The sequence below is a fragment of the Hemiscyllium ocellatum genome, chromosome 15 (assembly GCF_020745735.1).
Source record: "Hemiscyllium ocellatum isolate sHemOce1 chromosome 15, sHemOce1.pat.X.cur, whole genome shotgun sequence".
Classification (NCBI taxonomy): Eukaryota; Metazoa; Chordata; class Chondrichthyes; order Orectolobiformes; family Hemiscylliidae; genus Hemiscyllium; species Hemiscyllium ocellatum.
In genome coordinates, this window is record NC_083415.1 from 7,202,113 (window position 1) to 7,226,130 (window position 24,018).

At 48.1% G+C, this 24,018-nt stretch overlaps 1 protein-coding gene across 1 annotated transcript in view; it reads right to left on the reverse strand.

Annotated features, from left to right (window-relative positions):
• Positions 1-17,213, reverse strand: part of LOC132822693 (uncharacterized) — a 30,680-nt gene extending 13,467 nt beyond the window's left edge. Inside the window, exons 1-2 of the mRNA XM_060835945.1 lie at positions 17,170-17,213; positions 10,360-10,520 (exon numbers count right to left, since the gene is read on the reverse strand). Of these exons, the coding sequence (XP_060691928.1) occupies positions 10,360-10,520; positions 17,170-17,188 (180 nt within the window). The 5' untranslated portion in view covers positions 17,189-17,213. The remainder of the gene's footprint in view (positions 1-10,359; positions 10,521-17,169) is intronic.
• Between the last annotated feature and the right edge of the window lie 6,805 nt (positions 17,214-24,018).

A 24,018-nucleotide genomic window follows, 5' to 3' on the forward strand; every position in this document is an offset into this window, starting at 1 on the left:
TGAGTGGGTGGGTGAGTGAGTGAGTAGGTAAGTGATTGAGTGAATGAGTGGGTGGGTGGGTGAGTGAGTGAATGAGTGGGTGGGTGAGTGAGTGGGTAGGTGAGTGAGTGAGTAGGTAAGTGATTGAGTGAATGAGTGAGTGGGTAGGTGAGTGAGTGAATGAGTGGGTGGGTGAGTGAGTGGGTGGGTGAGTGGGTGGGTGAGTGAGTGGGTGGGTGAGTGAGTGAGTGGGAGAGTGAGCGAGTGAATGGGTGGGTGAGTGGGTGAGTGTGAGTGGGTAGGTGGGTGGGGGGGTTAGTGAGTGAGTGTGTGGGTGAGTGAGTGAGTGGGTGTGTGGGTGGGCAGGTGATGAGTGAGTGGGTGGGTGGGTTAGTGAGTGAGTGAGTGGGTGGGTGGGTGAGTGAGTGAATGAGTGAGCATGGGTAGGGTGAAGTGACAGGGTCTTTTCCCTGAGTTGGGGAGTGTCCAAAACTAGAGAACATAGGTTTATGGTGAGAGGGGCAAGATTTCAAAGAGACCTAAGGGGCAACTTTTTCACGCAGAAGGTGGTGCGTGTGTGGCATGAGCTGCCAGAGGAAGTGGTGGAGGCTGGTACAATGATAGCATATAAAGGCTTCTGGATGGATATATGAATAAGAAGGGTTTAAAGGGAAATGGGCTGGGTACTGGGAAGATTATTTGAGGGTACCTTGTTGGCATGCATGAGTTGGACCGAAGGGTCTGTTCCCGAGCTGTACATTTCTATGACTCTAAGTCACCCTTTATTTAAATGTGGGAGTCCTTGACACTGATCCAGCTCCCTCAGAGCCAGGTCTCAGAGTGAACACAACCTCTGACCCTCCTGTTTATGTCTGTCAGCCCGGGCTCCCTGATTGGACCAGGTTAACAGCCCCAATCAGGGAACTCATATTCTACGAGGTCCACCAGGCTGGCCTCATTACAATCACAGTGGACAACATTGTAAATATGGCGCTGGGGCCAGGAAGCTCCAGCATTTCCCAGCAGCAAGACATTCGCGCTTCTGTGGGGAGAGGGGAGATATGGGGAGAGGGGAACACAGACACATGAAGAATGAGTCGAGTTTCAGAGATCAGTCTGAGAAACCTCACCGGGGATCACAGAGAGAAACTCTCCATCAAACTCCCCAGCATTGTCACATAGAGTCAGGGAGTCAGAGAGCACACAAACAGGCCCTTCGGTCTGACCAGTCCACGCTGACCATGATCCCATACTAAATTAATGCCACCAGTCTCCTCTTGGCCCACATCCCTCCAAACCTTTCCTGATTCACATGTCTTTTAAACGTTGTAACTGTACCCGCATCCACCACTTCCTCAGGAAGCTCATTCACACATGAACCACTCTCCGTCTAAAAATTTACCACACCTCTTTTTTAAGTCTCTCTCCTCTCACCTTAAAAGTGTGCCCCCACCCGTGAATTTCCCCCATCCTAGGGAATTAACCCAATCTAGACCCCTCATTATCTCTAAACTTCTATCAGGTTACATCTCTACCTCTTATGCTCCAATGAAAAACACCCAGATATCCAGCCTTGCTTTATAACTCAGACCTCCCATACACGACAACATCCTGGTCAATCTCATCTGAACTCTCTCCAGCTTGATAATATCCTTCCTGTTACTGGGCGACCAGAGCTGGACACAGTATTTAAGAAGAGGCCTCACCAATGGCCTTTTCACCATCAACGTGACATCCCAACTCCTGTGCTCGATGGACTGAGCAATGTAGGCAAGCGTGCTAGATGCCTTTTTAAACACTCTGTCCATATGTGATGCAAACTTCATCGAAAGATGCACCTCCACCCCTCGGTCCCTCTGTTCTGCAAAACTACCCAAGTTCCTACCATTAATTGTGTCAGTTTTACCCTGATTTGTTCCACCAAATTGCAAAACCTCACATTTATCCAGATTAATCACCTTCTGCCATTTCTCCAATCGATTTGATCAAGATCCCTTTGTAATCTTAGAAAAACCTTCCGCACTGCCTACTGTGTCACCAATTTTGGCGTCGTCTGCAAACTTACTAACCGTGCCTTCTATGTTGGCATCAAAATCATTTACATAAATGACAAACAAAAGAGGACCCAGAACCGATCCCTGGGGAACACCGCTGGTCCCAGGCCTCCAGTCCAAAAACATCCCCCTACTGTCACTCTCTGTCTCCTGCCATTAAGCCAATTCTGTAGCCAATTGGCAAGGTCACACTGAATCCCATGTGACCTAACTTGATTAACAGTCAGCTAAGTGCTAGGACATGTCAGACCATGCTGTCTATAATCTTAAAAATCACACAACACCAGGTTTTAACTTTGTACACCCCAATCCAACACCAGCATCTCCAAATCATGCCTATAATCCTGGCAGTGTTCCTGTGTCTGATAAACATGATGGACTCACTCAGAATCGCAATGAATTGGTTTTAAGTTTTGATTCTCCAAAGGTCAGTTCTTATTTCCTGTTTGTGGTCTCTGCCCTGAGAACAGTTTCCTTTCCTGCCTACAGTCAGTCAGAAAATGAACCCAATTCGATTGAATTGTTTCCATGCGTGGTCAGTGAGAATCACAGGGGTGATATACTGTGGGGACCCAAACCCCATGACCTTGAGGCCTTTCCCCCATGACCCTGAGAGGCCCCATGATCCTGGGACTTCCTCAACTCAATCCTGAGACACTCATTCAACCAATCCCATCACATGATGATGGAGTGACACTCCCCATCATCACTGTTACTCCCCCATCACCGTCACTCCCCCATCACTGTCACTCTGCCATCATCACCATCACTCCCCCATCACCGTCACTCCCCCATCATCACCGTCACTCCCCCATCACCATCAGTCCCCTATCTCTGGCACTCCCCTCTCACCATCACTCCCCTATCACCGTCACTCCCCATTATCTCAATCACTCCCCTATCACCGTGACTCCCCTATCACCATCACTCCCCTATCACCATCACTCCCCATAATGTCTATCACTCCCCTATCACTGTCACTCCCCTATCACCGTCACTCCCCATTATCTCTATCACTCCCCTATCACAGTCACTCCCCTATCACCATCACTCCCCTATCTCTATCACTCCCCTATCTCTATTACTCCCCTATCTCTATTACTCCCCTATCTCTGTCACTCCCCTATCTCCGTCACTCCCCTATCACCATCACTCTCCTAGCTCTGTCACTCCCCTATCACCATCACTCCCCATTATCACCATCACTCCACTATCACTGTCACTCCCCATTATCTCTATCACTCCTATCACCATCACTCCCCTATCACCGTCACTCCCCTATCTCTGTCACTCCTCTATCACCATCACTCCCCATTATCTCTATCATTCCCCTATCACCGTCACTCTCCATTATCTCTAGCACTCCCCTCTCACCATCACTCCCCTGTCACTGTCACTCCCCATTATCTCTATCACTCCCCTATCTCTGTCACTCCCCTATCACTGCCACTTCCCCATCTCTGTCACTCCCCTATCACCATCACTCCCCTATCACCATCACTCCCCATTATCTCTATCACTCCCCTCTCACCATCACTCCCTATCACCGTCACTCCCCTCCCACCATCACTCCCCTGCCACTGTCACTCCCCATTATCTCTATCACTCCCCTATCTCTGTCACTCCCCTATCACTGTCACTTCCCTATCTCTGTCACACCCCTATCACCATCACTCCCCATTATCTCTATCACTCCCCTATCACCGTCACTCCCCTATCACCATCAGTCCCCTATCTCTGTCACTCCCCTATCTCTATCACTCCCCTATCACTGTCACTCCCCTATCACCATCACTCTCCGATCACCTTCACTCCCCATTATCTCTATCACTCCCCTATTACCGTCACTCCCCTATCACCATCACTCCCCTGTCACTGTCACTCCCCATTATCTCTATCACTCCCCTATCACTGTCACTCCCCTATCTCTGTCACTCCCCTATCACTGTCACTTCCCTATCTCTGTCACTCCCCTATCACCATCACTCCCCATTATCTCTATCACTCCCCTATCACTGTCACTCCCCTATCACCATCAGTCCCCTATCTCTGTCACTCCCCTATCTCTGTCACTCCCCTATCACCATCACTCTCCTATCACCTTCACTCCCCATTATCTCTATCACTCCTATCACCATCACTCCCCTATCACCGTCACTCCCCTATCTCTGTCACTCCCCTATCACCATCATTCCCCACTATCTCTATCACTCCCCTCTCACCATCACTCCCCTATCACCGTCTCTCCCCTCTCACCATCACTCCCCTGTCACTGTCACTCCCCATTATCTCTATCACTCCCCATCACTGTCACTCCCCTATCACCATCTCTCCCCTATCTCTGTCACTCCCCTATCACTGTCACTTCCCTATCTCTGTCACTCCCCTATCACCATCACTCCCCATTATCTCTATCACTCCCCTATCACTGTCACTCCCCTATCACCATCAGTCCCCTATCTCTGTCACTCCCCTATCTCTGTCACTCCCCTATCACCATCACTCTCCTATCACCTTCACTCCCCATTATCTCTATCACTCCTATCACCATCACTCCCCTATCACCGTCACTCCCCTATCTCTGTCACTCCTCTATCACCATCACTCCCCATTATCTCTATCATTCCCCTATCACCGTCACTCTCCATTATCTCTAGCACTCCCCTCTCACCATCACTCCCCTGTCACTGTCACTCCCCATTATCTCTATCACTCCCCTATCACTGTCACTCCCCTATCACCATCACTCCCCTATCTCTGTCACTCCCCTATCACTGCCACTTCCCCATCTCTGTCACTCCCCTATCACCATCACTCCCCTATCACCATCACTCCCCATTATCTCTATCACTCCCCTCTCACCATCACTCCCCTATCACCGTCACTCCCCTCTCACCATCACTCCCCTGCCACTGTCACTCCCCATTATCTCTATCACTCCCCTATCACTGTCACTCCCCTATCACCATCACTCCCCTATCTCTGTCACTCCCCTATCTCTATTACTCCCCTATCTCTATTACTCCCCTATCTCTGTCACTCCCCTATCTCCGTCACTCCCCTATCACCATCACTCTCCTAGCTCTGTCACTCCCCTATCACCATCACTCCCCATTATCACCATCACTCCACTATCACTGTCACTCCCCATTATCTCTATCACTCCTATCACCATCACTCCCCTATCACCGTCACTCCCCTATCTCTGTCACTCCTCTATCACCATCACTCCCCATTATCTCTATCATTCCCCTATCACCGTCACTCTCCATTATCTCTAGCACTCCCCTCTCACCATCACTCCCCTGTCACTGTCACTCCCCATTATCTCTATCACTCCCCTATCACTGTCACTCCCCTATCACCATCACTCCCCTATCTCTGTCACTCCCCTATCACTGCCACTTCCCCATCTCTGTCACTCCCCTATCACCATCACTCCCCTATCACCATCACTCCCCATTATCTCTATCACTCCCCTCTCACCATCACTCCCTATCACCGTCACTCCCCTCTCACCATCACTCCCCTGCCACTGTCACTCCCCATTATCTCTATCACTCCCCTATCACTGTCACTCCCCTATCACCATCACTCCCCTATCTCTGTCACTCCCCTATCACTGTCACTTCCCTATCTCTGTCACTCCCCTATCACCATCACTCCCCATTATCTCTATCACTCCCCTATCACTGTCACTCCCCTATCACCATCAGTCCCCTATCTCTGTCACTCCCCTATCTCTATCACTCCCCTATCACTGTCACTCCCCTATCACCATCACTCTCCGATCACCTTCACTCCCCATTATCTCTATCACTCCCCTATTACCGTCACTCCCCTATCACCATCACTCCCCTGTCACTGTCACTCCCCATTATCTCTATCACTCCCCTATCACTGTCACTCCCCTATCACCATCACTCCCCTATCTCTGTCACTCCCCTATCACTGTCACTTCCCTATCTCTGTCACTCCCCTATCACCATCACTCCCCACTATCTCTATCACTCCCCTCTCACCATCACTCCCCTATCACCGTCTCTCCCCTCTCACCATCACTCCCCTGTCACTGTCACTCCCCATTATCTCTATCACTCCCCATCACTGTCACTCCCCTATCACCATCACTCCCCTATCTCTGTCACTCCCCTATCACTGTCACTTCCCTATCTCTGTCACTCCCCTATCACCATCACTCCCCATTATCTCTATCACTCCCCTATCACTGTCACTCCCCTATCACCATCAGTCCCCTATCTCTGTCACTCCCCTATCTCTGTCACTCCCCTATCACCATCACTCTCCTATCACCTTCACTCCCCATTATCTCTATCACTCCTATCACCATCACTCCCCTATCACCGTCACTCCCCTATCTCTGTCACTCCCCTATCACCATCACTCCCCACTATCTCTATCACTCCCCTCTCACCATCACTCCCCTATCACCGTCTCTCCCCTCTCACCATCACTCCCCTCTCACCATCACTCCCCTCTCACCATCACTCCCCATTATCTCTATCACTCCCCATCACTGTCACTCCCCTATCACCATCACTCCCCTATCACCGTCACTCCCCTCTCACCATCAGTCCCCTATCTCTGTCACTCCCCTATCTCTATCACTCCCCTCTCACTGTCACTCCCCTATCACCATCACTCTCCGATCACCTTCACTCCCCATTATCTCTATCACTCCCCTATTACCGTCACTCCCCTATCACCATCACTCCCCTGTCACTGTCACTCCCCATTATCTCTATCACTCCCCTATCACTGTCACTCCCCTATCACCATCACTCCCCTATCTCTGTCACTCCCCTATCACTGTCACTTCCCTATCTCTGTCACTCCCCTATCACCATCACTCCCCATTATCTCTATCACTCCCCTATCACTGTCACTCCCCTATCACCATCAGTCCCCTATCTCTGTCACTCCCCTATCTCTGTCACTCCCCTATCACCATCACTCTCCTATCACCTTCACTCCCCATTATCTCTATCACTCCTATCACCATCACTCCCCTATCACCGTCACTCCCCTATCTCTGTCACTCCTCTATCACCATCACTCCCCATTATCTCTATCATTCCCCTATCACCGTCACTCTCCATTATCTCTAGCACTCCCCTATCACCATCACTCCCCTATCACCATCACTCCCCACTATCTCTATCACTCCCCTCTCACCATCACTCCCCTATCACCGTCACTCCCCTCTCACCATCACTCCCCTGCCACTGTCACTCCCCATTATCTCTATCACTCCCCTATCACTGTCACTCCCCTATCACCATCACTCCCCTATCTCTGTCACTCCCCTATCACTGTCACTTCCCTATCTCTGTCACTCCCCTATCACCATCACTCCCCATTATCTCTATCACTCCCCTATCACCGTCACTCCCCTATCACCATCAGTCCCCTATCTCTGTCACTCCCCTATCTCTGTCACTCCCCTATCTCTATCACCTCCCTATCACTGTCACTCCCCTATCACCATCACTCTCCGATCACCTTCACTCCCCATTATCTCTATCACTCCCCTATCACTGTCACTCCCCTATCACCATCACTCCCCTATCTCTGTCACTCCCCTATCACTGCCACTTCCCCATCTCTGTCACTCCCCTATCACCATCACTCCCCTATCACCATCACTCCCCATTATCTCTATCACTCCCCTCTCACCATCACTCCCCTATCACCGTCACTCCCCTCTCACCATCACTCCCCTGCCACTGTCACTCCCCATTATCTCTATCACTCCCCTATCACTGTCACTCCCCTATCACCATCACTCCCCTATCTCTGTCACTCCCCTATTACCGTCACTCCCCTATCACCATCACTCCCCTGTCACTGTCACTCCCCATTATCTCTATCACTCCCCTATCACTGTCACTCCCCTATCACCATCACTCCCCTATCTCTGTCACTCCCCTATCACTGTCACTTCCCTATCTCTGTCACTCCCCTATCACCATCACTCCCCACTATCTCTATCACTCCCCTCTCACCATCACTCCCCTATCACCGTCACTCCCCTCTCACCATCACTCCCCTGTCACTGTCACTCCCCATTATCTCTATCACTCCCCATCACTGTCACTCCCCTATCACCATCACTCCCCTATCTCTGTCACTCCCCTATCACTGTCACTTCCCTATCTCTGTCACTCCCCTATCACCATCACTCCCCATTATCTCTATCACTCCCCTATCACTGTCACTCCCCTATCACCATCAGTCCCCTATCTCTGTCACTCCCCTATCTCTGTCACTCCCCTATCACCATCACTCTCCTATCACCTTCACTCCCCATTATCTCTATCACTCCCCTATTACCGTCACTCCCCTATCACCATCACTCCCCATTATCTCTATCACTCCTCTATCACTGTCACTCCCCTATCACCGTCACTCGCCATTATCTCTATCACTCCCCTATCACCGTCACTCCCCTACCTCTGTCACTCCCCTATCTCTGTCACTCCTCTATCACCGTCACTCCCCTATCACTGTCACTCCCCATTATCTCTGTCACACCCCTATCACTGTCACTCCCCATTATCTCTGTCACACCCCTATCACTGTCACTCCCCTATCACCATTACTCCCCTATCTCTGTCACTCCCCTATCACTGTCACTCCCCTATCTCTGTCACTCCCCTATCACCGTCACTCCCCTATCACTGTCACACCCCTATCACCATCACTCCCCTATCGCCATCACTCCCCCACCTCTGTCAGTCCCCATTATCTCTGTCACTCCCCGTTATCTCTATCACTCCCCATTATCTCTGCCGCTCCCCATTATCTCTATTACTCCCCTATCTCTGTCACTCCCCTATCACCGTCACACCCCTACTACCATCACTCCCCTACCTTTGTCACTCCCCTATCACTGTCACTCCCCATTATCTCTGTCACACCTCTATCACTGTCACTCCCCTATCACCATTACTCCCCTATCTCTGTCACTCCCCTATCACTGTCACTCCCCTATCTCTGTCACTCCCCTATCACCGTCACTCCCCTATCACTGTCACACCCCTATCACCATCACTCCCCTATCGCCATCACTCCCCTACCTCTGTCACTCCCCATTATCTCTGTCACTCCCCATTATCTCTATCACTCCCCATTATCTCTGCCGCTCCCCATTATCTCTATCACTCCCCTATCTCTGTCACTCCCCTATCACCGTCACTCCCCTATCACCGTCACACCCCTACTACCATCACTCCCCTACCTCTGTCACTCCCCTATCACTGTCACTCCCCATTATCTCTGTCACACCCCTATCACTGTCACTCCCCATTATCTCTGTCACACCCCTATCACTGTCACTCCCCTACCTCTGTCACTCCCCATTATCTTTGTCACTCCCCATTATCTCTATCACTCCCCATTATCTCTATCACTCCCCTATTACCGTCACTCCCCATCACCATCACTCCCCTATCACCATCACTCCCCTACCTCTGTCACTCCCCTACCTCTGTCACTCCTCTATCACCGTCACTACCCATTATCTCTATCATTCCCCTATCACTGTCACTCCCCTATCACCATCACTCCCCTATCACTGTCACTCCCCATTATCTCTGTCACACCCCTATCACTGTCACTCCCCTATCACCATCACTCCCCTATCACTGTCACACCCCTATCACTGTCACTCCCCATTATCTCTGTCACACCCCTATCACTGTCACTCCCCATTATCTCTGTCACACCCCGATCACTGTCACTCCCCTATCACCATCACTCCCCTATCTCTGTCACTCCCCTATTACTGTCACACCCCATCACCATCACTCCCCTATCGCCATCACTCCCCTATCACTGTCATTCCCCATTATCTCTGTCACTTCCCTATCACCATCACTCCCCTACCTCTGTCACTCCCCATTATCTCTGTCACTCCCCATTATCTCTATCACTCCCCATTATCTCTATCACTCCCCATCTCTGTCACTCCCCTATCACCGTCACTCCCCTATCACTGTCACACCCCATCACCATCACTCCCCTATCACCATCACTCCCCTATCACTGTCACTCCATATTATCTCTGTCACTGCCCTATCACCATCACTCCCCTACCTCTGTCACTCCCCTATCACTGTCACTCCCCATTATTTCTGTCACTCCCCTATCACTGTCACTACCCATTATCACTGTCACTCCCCATTATCTCTGTCACTCCCCTATCTCTGTCACTCCCCTATCACTGTCATTGTCTTGACAAAATGGTCGGCACTGATCTTTAATGTTACTTTGTGCCATAATTTATTAGTGCGCCCTCACCCACCTTATACCAGCTGACAGCCCGGTAGCTCTGCATCACCTCCCTCCTCGCTGTGCAGGGTAATGTTGCTGTCTGTGTGCACCGGGCAGCTACTGAGGGCAGTTGGCCGGTTCCCACCGGTCTGAGATACAGCAGGAAGACCACCAGCCACTGGTGAATAAGCTCTAGTGAGAAGAGAGAACAAACACAAGTTAATTCCAGTGTTACCCCAGCCAGGTTCATTCCCTCAGTCAGTTCTTCACGACGCTGACAAGCAGCCACATGTACAAACATCAGGCCACCGATACGGTCTCAGAGGCTTCCTGTGTCACATCAGAGGACATTTCCATCTGGGCTGAAATCCAGGAGCAAACAGTCCCCCCCAACAATGTGGTAATCAAAGCAGGGATTATGGGCTGGCCTTTGGACTATATGTCGCATCGCAACACATTGAGGTCCCCCTATGCTGTTGGATAGTACTGTGACCCTCTCTGCTGGGTACTGCTGTCTGCTAACCACTGAGTCACTGCGCTGCCTTCAAACGGTTTGTCATATAAGGAAGGATTATGTCGACTGGAGCTGTACTCACTGGGATGTAGAAACATGAGAGGGGGAATCTCATTGGAAGATATAAAACTCTAACAACATGGCTGGATGCAGTGAGGATGTTTCCCCTGACTGAGGAATCTGGAACCATGGGACAGAGTCTCAGGGTACAGGGTAGGCCAGGTTGAACTGAAATGAGGTGAAATTTCTTTGCTCGGAGCATGGTCATCCTGTGAAATTCTCATCCACAGAAGGCTGTGGAAACCCAGTCGCTGAATATATTTAAGAAAGAATTAGATAGATTTCCAGCTAGTCAAGACATCAAAGGACAGAGAGAGAGAGAGAGAGACAGACAGAAACAGAGACCATGGCTTTGAGATAGAGGATCTCACGTTGACTGGCCAAGCAGCTCCAAATAGACTGAATCCTCATATTTTTTATGTTTCTAGAAGCACTTTGGCCAAGCAACAGTTCAATTTAGGAGAAAGTGAGGACTGCAGATGCTGGAGATCAGAGCTGAAAATGTGCGGCTGGAAAAACGCAGCAGGTCAGGCAGCATCCAAGGAGCAGGAGAATCGATGTTTCGGGCATAATAAGCCCTTCTTCAGGAATCCTGAAGATTCCTGAAGGTGGGCTTATGCCCGAAACATCGATTCTCCTGCTCCTTGGATGCTGCCTGACCTGCTGCGTTTTTCCAGCAGCACATATTTAAGAACAGTTCAATTTAGCAAAACTAAAATTATTCACAGATTGTCGGAATCTTGGTCTGGAGCTGAATTCACTTCCCACACAGCTATTGATATGACAGTCTCTTTCTGGATCAGTTATTGCTTGTTGAAGTCTCTTTTTCTGGTGACTGTGATGTAGATTTAGACTTTTGCCTTCAGAACTCTCCTCTCACAGTAATGAGGCCTTCCAGGGGAACCGCAACTCACAAACTTTCATGGCAGCAGTTTCAGAGAAAAAGCAAGAGGGGAAAAGCTGCTACTCCTGCAGAAAGCTCTCTGGGTCCGTGTATTCAAAACTAATATATTTTATAGGCATATCCCAAGTATCCAAGTAGAAAATGTGTTGCTGGAAAAGCGCAGCAGGTCAGGCAGCATCCAAGGAACAGGAAATTCGACGTTTCGGGCATAAGCCCTAACCTGAAGAAGGGCTTATGCCCGAAACGTCGAATTTCCTGTTCTTTGGATGCTGCCTGACCTGCTGCGCTTTTTCAGCAACACATTTTCAGCTCTGATCTCCAGTATCTGCAGACCTCACTTTCTCCTCAAGAATCCAAGCAGGCCTTGCTTACAAAACACTCAAGAGTGCCCAATATTATATGTGATTCCATGATTGGACAGTATACACTGAATAATCCCCAGTGTGTGATGAATTTATGCTGACAGCCATGTTAGGATCGTCAGTGACAACGTGGCACATGTGTTTGTCCTGAAGGCTAAAGATTTTAATTCACAAAAGCCCTGCACGTTGTACACAGAAAAAACGTGTACACCGAATGCCCGTGTTTCAGCTCAACAAAATAGGCGACACTCCTTCACCTGCTTGCTTCTCAAGGGAGTGCCTTGACCAATCACAACTCTCTTGCCTGGTTTAAATTTTAAACGACGTTTGACAGTTAAGTGAAGTCCCACGAGTGACTTTAAACAGAAGTGCTAAATTATCAGTATTCTGCATGGCAACACGTCTCCCAATCAGAATACACTTTCCCAACAAATCAGAACCCTTCTCATCACACATTATAAATGTTAGTTTTCTCCTCAACTTGATATTTCTTGGAATTTGTTGTACTGATTTACAAGGAGAAAAGTTTGGATAAAATGCGTCCTACACGACCAGATGAAATCTCGTGAGATACTGAATTCCTTCAGCTGTCCATTTATGAACTAATTGCATTACGGAAAGTGCAAGAATCAATAAAATAATAGTTTCCCAGAGAATCGATTGAAGTACCTATCTCCACAATCTTTATAGATTGTTGGGGACCATGTGAATACAGAGCGTTACCAACCAGGGCTAACTAGAGATAGAATTTCCGATGGAATTAACCTCTTCCAGATCTTTGACGACTGAAGGAAGACCTCACACTGGAAAAGGTTGCGTTAGAAACAGAGAGTTGGGGGATAAAAAGCGCAGAAAAATCTCAGGAGTGAATGGCCAATTTTACTCCAGACCGAGGGCCGAAGGGCCTGTACTGCGTTGTAATATCTATGTTCTATGTTCTATTATCAAAACGTATCAATTTCATGAGGTACATTCGTCCAAATAATCACACAGCAAACCAACATAAGGAATATTCAAACCTTTTGATGCTAACAGTAACTGAACAAGATGTGGAGAACAAGGCCACCCAGATAAAGGCAAAACCACATCATGTTTTCAAGAAAGTGGGTCATTTGCAAAAAGCAAGAAATAATCGTTAAATGACAGAAATGATACTCATTACATCCACAAATAACTTAATACTTTAAATCAAACACCATCAGAAAAAAAAACCGCCTGACTCCCAGTACTGTATAACCTCCCATTAGAACATGGATCTTTCGACAATGCAAAATGTATGCCAGGGCAGTCAACAAACATCGCTCTGGTCTGATCAAAAAAAAAATCAGGTCTCACTGATACACGTTGAAACTTAATGAGCAATTTCAAACATTTCACCGACTGACCAACATGATGTGCCAGCTGGAAGAAGAGATTGCAAGTATTTGAAGAACTCTTGCTGAGAAATATTAACCAAGTGAGATCAGCGACATTGGTATCCAACAACGCCTTCGAGTTCCCAAGAGGACATCATTGATTTCACAGGGTTGGAAAATCTCTTCATTTCTCCCCCACCCACAGAATAATCTACAGATTCTGAGTTAATGAAAAAAAAGGAACATTCATTAACCAAAAGGCAATGGAACAGACTGGGAGGCAGGCATCCAGAACGCCCTCCAACAAGGTGGAAATGAGTGGCCTGCTCAACACTAGTCCTCCACCACAGAAGATACCCCAGACTTGAGGGTAGTTCAATGTCAACATTCATATGCCTTCCCAGCAAGAGATGTATAGGAAATAAAAGTTCTGCCTGTCTCTCTGGAACATAGAAACCTAGGAGGAGGAGTAGGTCATTCGGCCCTTTGAACCTGCTGCACCATTCAATATGGTCATTAGTTGATCGTCCAAATCAAGCCTCTGCCCCCGGTTTCTCCTCATGCACTTTGACGCCTTTAGAAAAACAGAAAGCAGAGCTACTTACCCAGATCAGTGTGAGTTTATAAAGCCAGAGACTGGGAAAGCAATGATAACAGCAAATGTGATACAATGCTTTCAGCAATCAGATTTTATCAGGCATGATTGAAAGGTGGGGCAGACTCGACGGGCTGAATGGCCTAATTTCTATTCCTAGGTCTTATAGTCTTCTGGATAACAGGTAAAAAAATGAGGAAGAGCTGTCGTATAAAGCTGTTAGACGGAAAGGGTTAAATCTAAAGCCGATGTGTTTAGCAAAGCAGTCACTAAATTTATCTTTGGTTTTGCCAATGTAGAGGAGACTGCACTGCGAGGAGTGAGCACAGCAAACTAGAGCGCAAGTAAAACGCAGTTTCACCTGGAAGGGGCACTTGAGGGATGGAGAGAAGGGAGGAGGTAGTGAGGAGCTGTTACGCCTCCTACAATTACATGAGGAGCAGTTGCGGGGTTGGGGCTCTGACATTGAGTGTGATGGAAGAGTGGACCAGAGGGAACTGTAGACATGGAATGGATCCCTGTGGAATATTGCCAAAGCAGGGGAGGAGAGGCTGTTGTTGGTGGTGATATCCTACTGCATGCAATGGAAATGGCATAGCTTGATCCTTTGAGTGGAGGCTGGTGGGGTAGAAAGAAGAACCCCATCATTATTCTGGGGGGAAGACAAAGGGGTGAGGGCAGGAGTGTGGGAAATGGGTCAGGCATGGCTGAGGACCCTAACAAACATAGGAGTGAGGATTTCCAGGTTGAGGAAAGAATTGGAGACAATCCGACAGTAGTTTGCATTATTGGAACAGATGTGATAGAGTTGGAACAACTGGGAGAATGGGATGGAGTCCTTGCAGGAAGCAGGGTGTGAGCAGATATAGTCCAGGTAACTGTGGGAGTTGATGGACAGCCTATCCCCAGAAATGGAAAGGAGCCAGGAAGGAAGAATTAGAGATGGATCAAGTGAAGGTGAGAGAGGGATGGAAATTGGAAGCAAAACTAATGTATTTTTCCAATTGTGAAGGAGAGCAGGAAGCAGCATCGTTGATGTATTTGAGATAGTTTTGGGAGAGGGTCGAAACGTATTGAGGGAAAGGGAGTTTAGATCCAGAAACAAGATTAAAATTGAACACTTTGGAAATCTGACAACATGAAAGCCCAGAAATTTCAGTGGCTAGGAATCGGTTCCTCAGCATAGACAGGGATCAGCTAGATACATGGGAAATGAGATTGAAACTTCTGTGGGGGAATCCATTCCATGTCTACAAAAGTTCCCTGAATATCAGAGAATTCAAAGCATTCAGACGCAGTTGAGTTCACTAGTTTTGTAGGGTAGATGAGGAAATGACATATCTGCTCTGTCTCGTGAGTAACAATTTAACTGTATCGCCGACTTAGAACTGACACCCTCAATTCCACGTCCCCCACCCCACCAACCCATTTATTACCCCCCCACCCAGCCATATCTGACACTGTCTCCAGGGGATGAGAATCCAGCCCTCCCCACCCCAAACCCCTGGTGCCCCTCCCTCTGTTGACTGTGCCCGGATTAATCTCTGCTGTTTTTTCCACCGGATTTTCCGGTGTGCTCAGAGATCACACCCTGATCAAAATTTCTGAGCCAAATGCTTTTTGACGCAATGAGCTGGAAGGGTTTAAATACCTTGCTGTCTGGGGTAGCAGAGTTGCTTGACATTACAGGAACAAAGAGTAAACATTCCGACCATAATAAATATCATCTCCAATGTTGTACCGTGAGTTTAATGTGAAAACGCAGTACTTTCTTCTAAATATTGAAGAGTCCAAGGATGCGACATTAACAATAGATTAAAGTAAACTGCTCAACTAGTTTTGGAGCCTTCTGTATTTTTGCCCTTGACAAGTTGGTGGTGAATTAGCTTCCTGAGCCCCTGCATTTTGTCAGGGGTATGCGCACCCACGGTGCTATAATCTCAACAGAAAGATAACACTTCATCTCCAGAAGGGTTTGGGGTGGTCCCTGCTTCCGATACAGCCATGGACACATGCATCTGTGGCAGGAGGATGGTGTAGAAGCCGACGAAACAGGAGCAGGAGCAGACCATTCTGCCGAGGGAAGATGGTGGGTGGTAATCAGCAGGAGGTGTCCTTGTTTATGTTGCCATGAGACTTCATGATGCCTGGAGTCAATGGGGAGGACTCCCAGGGCAACTAACTGACACCACTGTGCCACCACCTCTGCTGGGTCTGTCCTGCCAAAGGGACAGGACATGGGACGGTGATGGTGGTGTCTGGGACTGTGTAAAATATGATTCCCTGTGTATAACTACATCAAAACACATAGTGTATCTCTTTATCCCTTGGCTAATTGTGCATCAACAACAGCCCACACTGTTACCACTTGTTATTTTCCAGCCAGACCTGCCCACAACTATTTCCAAACGAAGCAGTCCGTTGTTTCAATTCACGCGTACCCGGGCAATGGTGAAGATATGTTGTGTATCAAAAGTGAGAGGGGAAAAGTTTAGGGGAGATATACGGGGAAAATTCTTTGTGCAGAGGGTGGTAGAGGCAGGCACGATAGCGTCATTTAAGATGTATCCAGACAGATACATGACTGGGCAGGGAGCAGAGGGATACAGACTCCTGGAAAATAGGTGACAGGTTTAGATAGAGGATCTGGATCAGCACAAACTTGGAGGGCCATAGGGCCTGTCCTGTGCTTAATTTTCTATGTTCTTTGTTCTTTGTATTACCATGCTAAATGGGACTGACTTTGAATCTATCTAGCAACTCAAGATTTGGCATCTATCTAATAACCTAGAGATTGAGAATTTGGTGTGTTACTTACAGGGACAAACCGCCCATCAAGCCTCAGTCAGCACAGGAAGATCCCAGCTACAATAACAACGATCCTTCATCGGCAAAGCCAAACTCACCGGGCACACGTGACATTAATTACTGTGTCTGGCAAGTGGCTCCTCCAAAGACTGTTAAAAGCCTGGGGTGGACTAATACCCTGAGCTGTTACAGTACCCCACCCCGGGGAATATTGGTATTAAGCCCCAGAATCAGGTCACTCACCAGCCTCTCTCCACCTCATGTCTGTCCTTCTCAATTTGTGAAACTTGCTGTCACAATCTCAGCTTGGACTGATTGTTGCTGTTACGGCACTCATAACCACATCACAGCCTCTGGCAGCAGGGAGGCTACGTTTGCTCCTGAATGTGGGGTGTGACTAAAGCGGCCAATATTTACTGGCCAAGCCATATATAGGCAGGAAACTCATTGCGGTTGGAGCCCTCCTTCGTTGTCGTGGACTGTGAAAGTCTACAAGAGGAAGTCAGAGTCGGTATCCTGAAACAGTTGATGTAGAAATCCTAGCATGAGGCCATTCAGCCCATCTCAGCTCCTTGAGTGATCCACACAGTCTCCTTCCCCTACCAAAAGGCAAATATGATTCATGACTTTTCCAGTTCCTTTCCAAAAGCTTAAATATTAAATCTGTTTACAGCCTCCAACAAATTCTGCAGGAATGGTGTATAAACAAAGTCACATTTCTTTCCCTGAGAGCATGGGACTGATCCTTTGGAACTGGACACTGTCTCTCCTCAGTCACTCTTTGAAAGGGGTTTCTAAAATCTCCACCGAACCTCCTCTGCTCCAGGGCCTAGTCCCAGTTCCTTCATCAACCCAAATCCTTCATCCCTCCCTCTTTGTTCTGAATCATTCAGTGTGTGGCAAGTTAAGCCCATCCCTCACTGTCCTTGGGATTGGTACCTATCTGTTTGAGCATGACTGGGTATTATGAGTCACACCAGCAGATTTCCCGCCCCTTGAAGGATGTCGGTGATCCAGACGGGATTTCTAGAAACCCAGTGGTTTCACGATCCTTTCTGGTGTTAGCTTATCATTTTTCAGATTGAGCTCATAAACTGAACTCATTTTCTAGCAGCTCTGGTGAGATTTGAACCCATCGCTTCCAAAGATTAATCCAGGCCGCTGGATTAGGAATTCATTAACACAAACTATCATTCTGCACCTTTCTCAAGCCTTCGCATCGTTCCGAACTTGTGGATATAGCTGCTAGACTGGGTCTACAGCAGATGGTGAGGGAACCAACAAGACAGAAAAACATACTTGACCCCATCCTTACTGACTGAAGATGCATCTGTCATACAGCCATAGAGTCATAGAGATGTACAGCATGGAAACAGACTCCTCAGTCTAACCCATCCATGCTGACCAGATATCCCAACCCAATCTAGTCCCACCTGCCAGCACCCGGACCACATCCCTCCAAACCCTTCCTATTCATATACCCATCCAAATGCCTCTTAAATGTTGCAATTGTACCAGCCTCCACCACTTCCTCTGGCAGCTCATTCCATACACATACCACCCTCTGCGTGAAAAAGTTGCCCCTTAGGTCTCTTTTATATCTTTCCACTCTCACCCTAAACCTATGCCCTCTAGTTCTGGACTCCACCACCCCAGGGAAAAAAAGTTTGTCTATTTATCCTATCGATGTCCCTCATAATTTTGTAAGGTCAGCCCTCAGCCTCCGATGCTCCAGGGAAAATAGCCCCAGCCTGTTCAGCCTCTCCCTATACCTCAAATCCTCCAACCCTGGCAACATCCTTGTAAATCTTTTCTGAACCCTTTCAAGTTTCACAACATCTTTCCGATAGGAAGGAGATCAGAATTGCATGCAATATTCCAACAGTGGCCTAACCAATGTCCTGTACAGCAGCAACATGACCGCCCAACTCCTGTACTCAATACTCTGACCAATAAAGGAAAGCATTCTACCTACGTGTGACTCCACTTTCAAGGAGCTATGAACCTGTACTCCAAGGTCTCTTTGTTCAGCAACACTCCCTAGGACCTTACCATTAAGTGTATAAGTCCTGCTAAGGTTTGCTTTGCAGCACCTCGCATTTATCTGAATTAAACTCCATCTGCCACTTCTCAGCCCATTGGTCCACCTGGTCCAGATCCTGTTGTAATCTGAGGTAACCCTCTTTGCTGTCCACTACAACTCCAATTCTGGTGCCATCTGCAAACTTACTAACTGTACCTCTTATGCTCGAATCCAGATCATTTATGTAAATGACAAAAAGTAGAGGACCCAGCACCAATCCTTGTGGCACTCCACTGGTCACAGGCCTCCAGTCTGAAAAACAACCCTCCACCACCACCCTCTGTCTTCTACCTTTGAGCTAGTTCTGTATCCAAATGGCTAGTTCTCCCTGCATTCCATGAGATCTAACCTTGCTAACCAGTCTCCCATGGGGAACCTTGTCGAATGCCTTACTGAAGTCCATATAGATCACATCTACTGCTCTGCCGTCATCAATCCTCTTTGTTACTTCTTCAAAAATCTCAATCAAGTTTGTGAGACATGATTGCCCATGCACAAAACCATGTTGACTATCCCGAATCAGTCTTTGCCTTTCCAAATACACGTACATCCTGTCTGTCAGGATTCCCTTCACCAATTTGCCCACCACTGACATCAGGCTCACTGGTCTATAGTTCCCTGGCTTGTCTTTACCGCCCTTCTTAAACAGTGGCACCATGTTAGCCAACCTCCAGTCTTCCGGCATCTCACCTGTGACTATTGATGATACAAATATCTCAGCAAGAGGCCTAGCAATCACTTCTCTAGCTTCCCATAGAGTTCTCGGGTACACCTGATCAGGTCCTGGGGATTTATCCACTTTTACCAGTTTCAAGACATCCAGCACTTCCTCCTCTGTAATCTGGACATTTTGCAAGATATCACCATCTATTTCCCTACAATCTTCCACATCCTTTTCCACAGTAAATACTGATGCAAAATATTGATTAAGTATCTCCCCCATTTTCTGTGGCTCCACACAAACGCTGCCTTGCTGATCTTTGAGGGGCCCTATTCTCTCCCTAGTTACCCTTTTATCATTGATATATTTGTAAAAACCCTTTGGATTCTCCTTAATTCTATTTGCCAAAGCTATCTCATGTCCCCTTTTCCATGACAGTATCATTAAGAGTGACCATCACACAGTCCTTGTGGAGATGCAGTCTGCTTTCACACTGACAATACCTTCCATTGTGTTGTGTGGCACTATTACTAGCTGCTGGAGAAGTTACTGAGGGATAGGATCTATTCCTATTTGGAAGAAAATGGGCTTATCAGTGATAGGCAACATGGTTTGGTGCAGGGAAGGTCATGTCTTTCCAACTTAATAGAATTCTTTGAGGAAGTGATAAAGTTGATTGATGAGGGAAGGGCTAGAGATGTGATATACATGGACTTCAGTAAGGTGTTGGTTAAGGTTCCCCATGGAAGGCTGATAGAGAAGGTGAAGTTGTATGGGATCCAGGGTGTACTAGCTAGATGGATAGAGAGCTGGCTGGGCAATAGGAGACAGAGAATAGTAATGGAAGGGAGTTTCTCAAAATGGAGACCTGTGACCAGTGGTGTTCCATAGGGATCCGTGCTGGGACTACTGTTATTTGGGGTATACATAAATGATTTGGAGGATGGTATAGGTGGTCTCATTAGCAAGTTTGTAGATGACACTAAGATTGTTGAAATAGCAGACAGTGAGAGGGACTGTCAGAGAATGCAACAGAATATAGATAGATTGGAGAGTTGGGAGATGGCAGATGGAGTTCAATTCGGGCAAATGCGAGGTGATGAATTTTGGACGATCCAATTCAAGAGTGAACTAAATGGGAAAGTCCTGGGGAACATTGATGCACAGAGAGATCTGAGTGTTCAGGTCCATTGTACCCTGAAGGTGGCAATGCTGATCAGTACGGTGGTCAAGAAGGCATAAGGCATGTTTTCCTTCATCGGACGGGGTATTGAGTACAAGAGCTAGCAGGTCATTTTACAGTTGTATAAGAACTACATCACCTAGCCACAAAAAGACATGACCCTCTCTCACTGGTATCCTTACATACAGATGAGGAAGGACACCATTTCGACTGGGACAACACATCCATGCTAGGACAAGCCAAACAGAGACACGCATGAGAATTCCTAGAAGCATGGCATTCCAAGCGGAACTCTATCAACAAGCACATTGATTTGGACCCCATTTACCACCCCCTGAGAAAAAGAACAGGAAATCACATCACCATAGGAAATGGCATCACCAAGCCAAAGAAACTCAAACACGGTGGCTTAGTGGTTAGCACTGCTGCCTCACAGTGCCAGGGACCCAGGTTCGATTCCCACCTCGGGCAACTGTCTGTGTGGAGTTTGTACATTCTCCCTGTGTCTGCGTGGGTTTCCTCCGGGTGCTCTGGTTTCCTCCCACAATCCAAAAGATGTGCAGGTCAGGTGAATTGACCATACTAAATTGCAAAATCAGCTATAAATATAGAGTAGGGGAATGGGTCTGGGTGAGCTACTCTTTGGAGAGTTGGTGTGGACTTGTTGGCCCAAAGGGCCTGTTTCCATACTGTAGGGAATCTAATCTAAAAAAAAACCCAAACACATAAATAGAAAGCAGGAATCATCAGCAGTGCTTCGTCTGGAGGCTCACTGAAGATATTACCCAGTGTGGTGATGAAACATCTGAAAATGAACCTTCCAGCTGAGCCAGCAAACCTACATCCAGAACCTCAACCTGAGCCACAAATCTTCTCAAAACTCGGCAGCTGAATAAGACTTTGGCTTGGCTACATTTGGAATACTGCGTACAGTTCTGGTCGCCACATTACCAAAAGGATGGGGATGTTTTGGAGAGGGTGCAGAGGAGGTTCCCTTGGACGTTACTTGGTATGGACGGTGCTGGCTATGAAGAGAGGCTGAGTAGATTAGGATTACTTTCATTAGAAAGATAGAAGTGGACCTGATTAAGATCTACTAAGTCATGGGAGGTGTGGATAGGGTGGATAGCAAGAAGCTTTTTTTCCAGAGTGGGGGAACTCAATTATTAGGGGCCATGAGTTCAAAGTCAGAGGGAAAAAGTTTAGGGGAGATATATGGGGAAAGTTCTTTATGCAGAGGGTGGTGGGTGCCTGGAACAAATTGCCACCGGAGGTGGTAGAGGCGGGCACAGGCTTCTAGACAGATGGATCTAGACAGATACATGAATGGGCAGGGAGCAGAGGGGTACAGAAAATGGGTGACAGGTTTAGATAGAGCATTTGGACTTGCACAGGCTTGGTGGGCCGAAGGGTCTGTTCCTGTGCTGTAATTTTCTTTGTTCTTTGCATCACCATGCTAAATGGGACTGACTTGGAACCAATCGAGCAACTCAAGATTTGGCATCTATAAGGTGCTGTGGGCTATCAACAGCAGCAGAACTGTAACCCAGCACAATCTGTAACCTCATGGCCCGGCATATCCCCCATTCAGCCATTACCATCAAGCCAGGGGATCAACCCTGGTTCAGTGGAGAGTGCAGGAGGGCATGCCAGGAGCAACACCAGGCATATGTGAAGATGAGGTACCAACCTGATGAAGCCATAAACTGGAGTATAAAGATCAGTCTACATGATGTGTTGGTGTGATTGGTTGCCACGGGAGTATTGCCTGGATGAGACAGAATGATTCAAGCCAGCATTTCTGAAGCTGGAGTCTGGGAGATGGTGTGAACTGGCATTGGGGAGTATGGTCTCCAGGGGGCACACTGCAGACTGGGCTGTCTCTCTAGGAGAGGTGGGCACATGGCAATGAGCTAAGGGAGGTAGGAACAGTAACAGCAGGAAGAGCCACAGTGAGTGAGGCTGGTGGTGAATCCAAAGGCAAGTCAGTCACATTCAAGAAGGCAGCAGAAGGCAGCAAATAGGACTGGGTGGGAAAGGGAACGCGCAGGGTCACGTGGTCTCAGAGTCATGGGGAGAGGTCTTAGGGCCATGGGTGGGGTCTCAGGGTCATAGGGCAGAGGTCTTATGATCATGAGGACGAGTCTCAGGGTCATGGGGGAGGGTTCTCAGAGTTATGGGATGTCACAGGACCATGGGGAGGTGTCTCAGGGTCATGGGGTTGCAAGGTCATGGGGCGGAGATCTCAGGGTATTGAGGAGGGGTTTCAGGGTCATGGGTGAGGCTTCAGGGTCATGGAAGAGGGGCCCTAGGGCTATGACGGAAGGGTCTCAGAGTTATGGGGAATGACAGGTCCATGGGAGGGGTCTCAGGGTCATAGGGAGGGGCTTCAAGATCATGAAGTGTCTGAAGATCATGGGGGAGGGGTATCAGACGCATGGAGAGGGGTGTCAGACACATGGAGAGGGGTGTCAGATGCATGGAGAGGGGTATCAGATGCATGGAGAGGGGTGTCAGACGCATGGAGAGGGGTATCAGACGCATGGAGAGGGGTATCAGACGCATGGAGAGGGGTGTCAGACGCATGGAGAGGGGTGTCAGACGCATGGAGAGGGGTGTCAGGACTATGAGGCATCTCAGCGCTATGGGGGAAGGGTTTCAGCACCATGAAGGCTCTCAGGGCTGTGGGGGGGGGGGGTGGGGGGCTTCAGCACTGAGTCAGGACCCCTGTGATTCTCACTAACCACGAGTGGAAACAATTGAATTGAATTTGATTCATTTTCTGACTGATTGTAAACAGGAAAGGAACCTATTCTCAGGCCAGAGACCACAAACAGGAAAGGGCTCCTACAGGAAATCAGCACTGACCTTTCAAGAATCGAAACTTAAAAGCGACTTATTTCGATTCTGAGTGAGCCCATCATGTTTATCAGAAACAGGAACCCTGTCAAGATTACAGACAGCACGGGTTAGATGTCTCTCTCCTACGCTTGGTGAAATAGAGGTGGGGTGGGCATTGTCAGGAAGATCTCTGTGACACAACATGCCTTCTCTCAGTGATCCATTTGAGACTAAATTAAAAGGACATTCTCAAAAAAAAATCCCAATTTTACCACCTTCCTAACTATAAAAATGGTTTCCAGACAGAATCAGGACAAATCCTGT